Raw genomic sequence first — 4377 nt, 5'->3', positions numbered from 1 at the left:
GGACGCGACGACGCTTCTTTGCACGAGGAGAGGGGCGTTGAACAACTGTGGATGTACACTACACCTGTATGGCAATATCTGGGCGCTACCAAGATGTAAAAAAGAATCTGGGTGCTACCATGATCGAGGAGTAGAAAGGGTCGTCCGATGGCGACGCTGGCATAGTCAATTGTGCGTTGCAACGTCCCCATTTGGCCACGGCGGCCACGCCGTGATCATAATCATAATACTCTTCTACCGCCAGTGCAACTACTCTTCATGTCATTGGACCAGACCAGAGCAGCCCCAGCAATGTTCAGACGACGAACCTGGCTGCCTCTCGCACCAAAACCAAAAGGCTCAATGAAAGCAAAGCACCGGCCTTTATTATTGCAAACAAACGACCGGTAATCTTGTCACCCCGGTGACGTAGGGCGATTAGCGAGGCAGCAAACAGAAGGAGGTGCATGAACCGGAGCAGGAGGTGGGGGAGGACGGAAGCAAGACGAAAGGGGTGAGAGGGACGGCGGAGAGGGGACGCACATGGACCTGCCTTGCTGCCTACTCGCCCGGAAAGGAGGAGGAACCGGTAGCACAACAGAACCGCACAAGGCCGGCCAAAGGCCAAACTACTTGCTAGAAAATGATAAATATGGACGTATCTACAACTAAAATACATCTAGATACATTTATTTATTGGACGAATAATTCCGAACGGAGGGAGTACTTGGCAACGTCCAACGGCAAAGACCTTCAGGAGCGGTGGGCAGAGGGGATGCAAATCCAGTCCTGCTGGTTAAGATAGACCTTCAGGAGCGGTGGGAGGATGCAAATCCAGTCCTGCTGGTGAAGATCAAGAGGAAACGCGTGATCTTGGCACAATTTTACGTACACCAGAACCTGTTTGAGATCATTTGGAAAAGAATTTCCAGGATTATCCGTATGGCAGTTCCCCAAGCATACAGCATACACCGGGTGTTGTTTCAATCAGCTCTACAACTTGAACAAAATTCATCAGAGCCGAAAATATATCTCACGCAGCTGCCAAGGGTGGCTGCCAGATGTTCATCTCAGTGGTGGCATCAAGCAGCAGCTCCGACAATATTAGACATTTAGACACAGTACAAGGAACGTAACAATTCATAAAATCACAAGGTTGCAGGTAAGCAAAAGCATAGAACTTGGACGGAAACAAATTTTATTTATCCCAGGATGATTGCAAAGGTTACAGCACTCAAACACACGCCTGCAAAAACCAGGGATCTGGAGACAAAAAACAACCACACAAGGTTGTCATGGCAAGGGCCCTTTGATATGTTGCACCTTGCCAAGGCCAGATCCCCGGGGACATCAGGCAACCCCTACAGATGCTGCAGAAAAGCAACCATCCACCGCCGACGACACACACGCACAGCACACACACACTACAGACCGTGAAGACACTGGAACTGGAACAACCACACACTGAAAGAGATCGTAGCAGACACCTAGACACGGATCAAAGAACCGGAGCTAAGCTTCTACGACAGGCACACACCGACAAATAGAACTTGCTATGGAATTGAAACCAGAAGTACTGATGTCCCAGAACTCTGGAACCAGAATACTGGAAAAGAAGACACAACTGGCAATATTTGAGCTCCCACACAGGACTTAAGGAGAAAAAAAGAAGCATGGTGTAAGGACTGTAATCACAAGGGCATAGGTTGGGGGTAGAGGGACAGGGTGCCACGCTAATGGCAGCCGAAGGCTCAAGGAACAGGCATCCTCGCGAGAGGAGGCCTGCAAAAAACGAGCGCTTGGCTAAAGCGTCCCCCGGAAAACAACCGACCCTAGGACAAAGGAAGCCCACCATGACTCAAACGCGCAACCGATGAACCGACTCTGCTATGAGGCTTGACTGAAGAAGTACTACCTACGGTCGTATATTTGCATCTGGAGATCCTCTTAAGCAAGGATGTCGCACCACCAGAGCTGCTTCTCCAGTGATGCAATGTTGTGGTTGCCGATGAAGTTGAACTGGAGATTGAGGCCCTCCAACGACGCAGGCATGCTTCCCAGGAAGGGAACACTCTTGGGTGTGACCTTGAGACAGCCCGACAGTGAGAGGACACGGAGCTTGAGCCGCTCTGCGGATGCCAACACCGCAACACCATAGTCGCTGACCATGCAGTTTGAAAGATCAAGCTCGGCGAGCTCAGAGCAGCTCTCGGAAATGGCAAACAGACTTGCATCAGTTATCTTACTGCAGCCCTCGAGGCTCAGATGTGCAAGAAATGTGCCGTGTGCCTTCACCAGTGCAGAAATAGCTGCATCTGTGAGATTCTCGCAGCCATTCAAGTCAACATGAACCAGCCCACTTTCGGAACTCCTGATCAATGGAAGGAGGCCATCGTCGGTGACTGCACCAAGACCGCTCAGGTCAAGATTCTCAAGATGAGGGCAGATCATGCCAACCACGGCCAAGCTCGCGTCTGTGAATCCTGGGCACTGCTTGATGGTAAGGGACCGAAGTGATTTGCAAACGGGGAGCTGTGCAGGTGCAGAGCAGATGTCCTTGATACCAGTACACTTCACCAAAGAGAGGGTCTTGAACTTTGGGCTGCAGTTGAGGAGGAAAGAAAGGATGCCCATGAGAGTAATCCTGTTGCATTCCTCAATCTGCAAGTTCTCCAAAACCTTTGCTGCTTCTGCGAAATCCTTGAGAAGACCATCTGAGATTTGGCTGCACTTCCTGAGGTAAAGCTGCTTCAAGCTCGGGCAGAACTTGGCAATGGAAACAAGTGCCAGCTCGGTGACTCCTGGGCAGGAGGTGATGCTCATACATCTGAGCTTCTGCAGGCCAAGGGCATTTGCCATCACCCAAAAACCCCTCTCGCCAACCGCGGACAGGCGAGTGAGGGTGAGGTTTGTGATCGCCTTTCCATAGTACCCAATCACAGCAAGAGAAGCATCAGTGATGCTCAAACCCTGAAGGCAGACCTTGGCAAGCGAGGCTGTCGCGGAACAGATGAGACCAGACACGCCCTGGTCACCAACATATGCACAGTTCTTGATGTTCACCGCCTGCAGCTTGGAGCAGCACCTGCCGATAGCCTTGAGGCCTTCATTGGCAACACCAGAGCATGCTTCAATGGTCAGCGTCTTCAAATCCGGGCACCCCTGAGCGACGGCGACGAGGCCCTTGTCGGTGACCAGCGGGCAGCCGGTGATGTCGAGCTTCTCCAGCGAGGGGCACCCGGCGGCGATCTCAGCGAGCCCCGCGTCCGTCACCTGCGGCACATCCCACAGGGCAAGCGAGCGGAGCGACGGGCACCCACGGGCGACCGCGGAGAGGCCGCTGTCGGTGACGCCGCGCGTCGGGTGGCTCCCCCGGACAACGACGCTCTCCAGGCTGCCGCGGAGGCCGTCGGCGACGGCCGCCGCGGTGAGGGCGACGTCCGTGGCGCCCTCGCCCTCGAGGGTCCTCTCGGAGCGGCCCAGGCGCGCGGCCTCGGCCTCGTCCTCGCAGACGAAGACCTGGTTGAGGTCCGGCACGGCCGGGGCCTGGACCCGCTTGATCTCGGAGGCGCGGATGCCGCCGAGCAGCGCGAGCCAGCGGCGGGAGACGCAGGAGGAGGCGCCCCGCGCGCGGGCGCCCTGCACGCGGCGCAGGATCTCGAAGAGGCACCCGTCCGGGAGCGCGTCGAGGGTCGGCGCCTCCCTCAGCCTCTGCCTCTTGGCCGCCGGCACCGCCCTGAGCGCCTCCTCCGCCGCGGCGGCGAAGACGCAGGGGGGCACGGCCGTGACGCGCGCGCGCTTCCGCTGCCGCACGCCGCCGAACATAGCCGCTGCCGGGTCCAGGACAAGCAGACCGCCATCTACACAAACAAACACACACAAAATCAGCACAACGCACCAGAAAAATCCTCCAGATCTCCGGCGAAGCACCGCACAAACAAGCGCTCGATCTCAATTCAATTCGGGGCCCTTACTTACCGCGGCAATCGTGGAACGGAGGCATGGCGAGGAAGAGATCGAGGAGCTGCTGCGACCACAACCAATCAATCAATCAATCGGGCGGCGCTGCGAACGAGCGAACGAACCCTGACGAAGGGAAAAAAATGGGGAAGGGGGAGGAGGAGCGGGGGAGGAATGGGGTGGGGTGGGGTGCGGTGGTGGGTTTGGGGTGCGGTGGTGGTTCTTATGTGGATGGTGCGGCGGGGAATCCGGTCCAGTTGCTCGCCCAACTTGTGATGAAGATTTGCCGGGATTCAATGAATCTCATCATCGGGGAGGGGAGGGTCAAGGGGGGGTGTACACTGTACCGCCGCTGTGATGTGCTGGGATGCGCCTGCATGCATGCACCTCTGGCGCGTCCGCACAGGGGTGGGGTATTTCTTTTTTTTTTCCTCTCTG

General features: G+C 56.0%; 1 protein-coding gene across 1 annotated transcript; it reads right to left on the bottom strand.

Moving 5' to 3' along the window:
* Window positions 1-1156: 1156 nt before the first annotated feature.
* On the bottom strand, window positions 1157-4143 carry LOC119337785 (EIN3-binding F-box protein 1-like). Its single transcript, XM_037609968.1, has 2 exons — window positions 3958-4143; window positions 1157-3839 (listed from the first exon to the last, which is right to left on the bottom strand). The coding sequence occupies exons 1-2, from the start codon at window positions 3980-3982 to the stop codon at window positions 1927-1929; spliced, it is 1938 nt and encodes a 645-aa protein (XP_037465865.1). The 5' UTR covers window positions 3983-4143; the 3' UTR covers window positions 1157-1926.
* Window positions 4144-4377: the final 234 nt, after the last annotated feature.

This window comes from Triticum dicoccoides, chromosome 7B (genome assembly GCF_002162155.2).
Source record: "Triticum dicoccoides isolate Atlit2015 ecotype Zavitan chromosome 7B, WEW_v2.0, whole genome shotgun sequence".
NCBI lineage: Eukaryota > Viridiplantae > Streptophyta > Magnoliopsida > Poales > Poaceae > Triticum > Triticum dicoccoides.
This window is presented reverse-complemented; position numbering and strand designations above follow the sequence as displayed.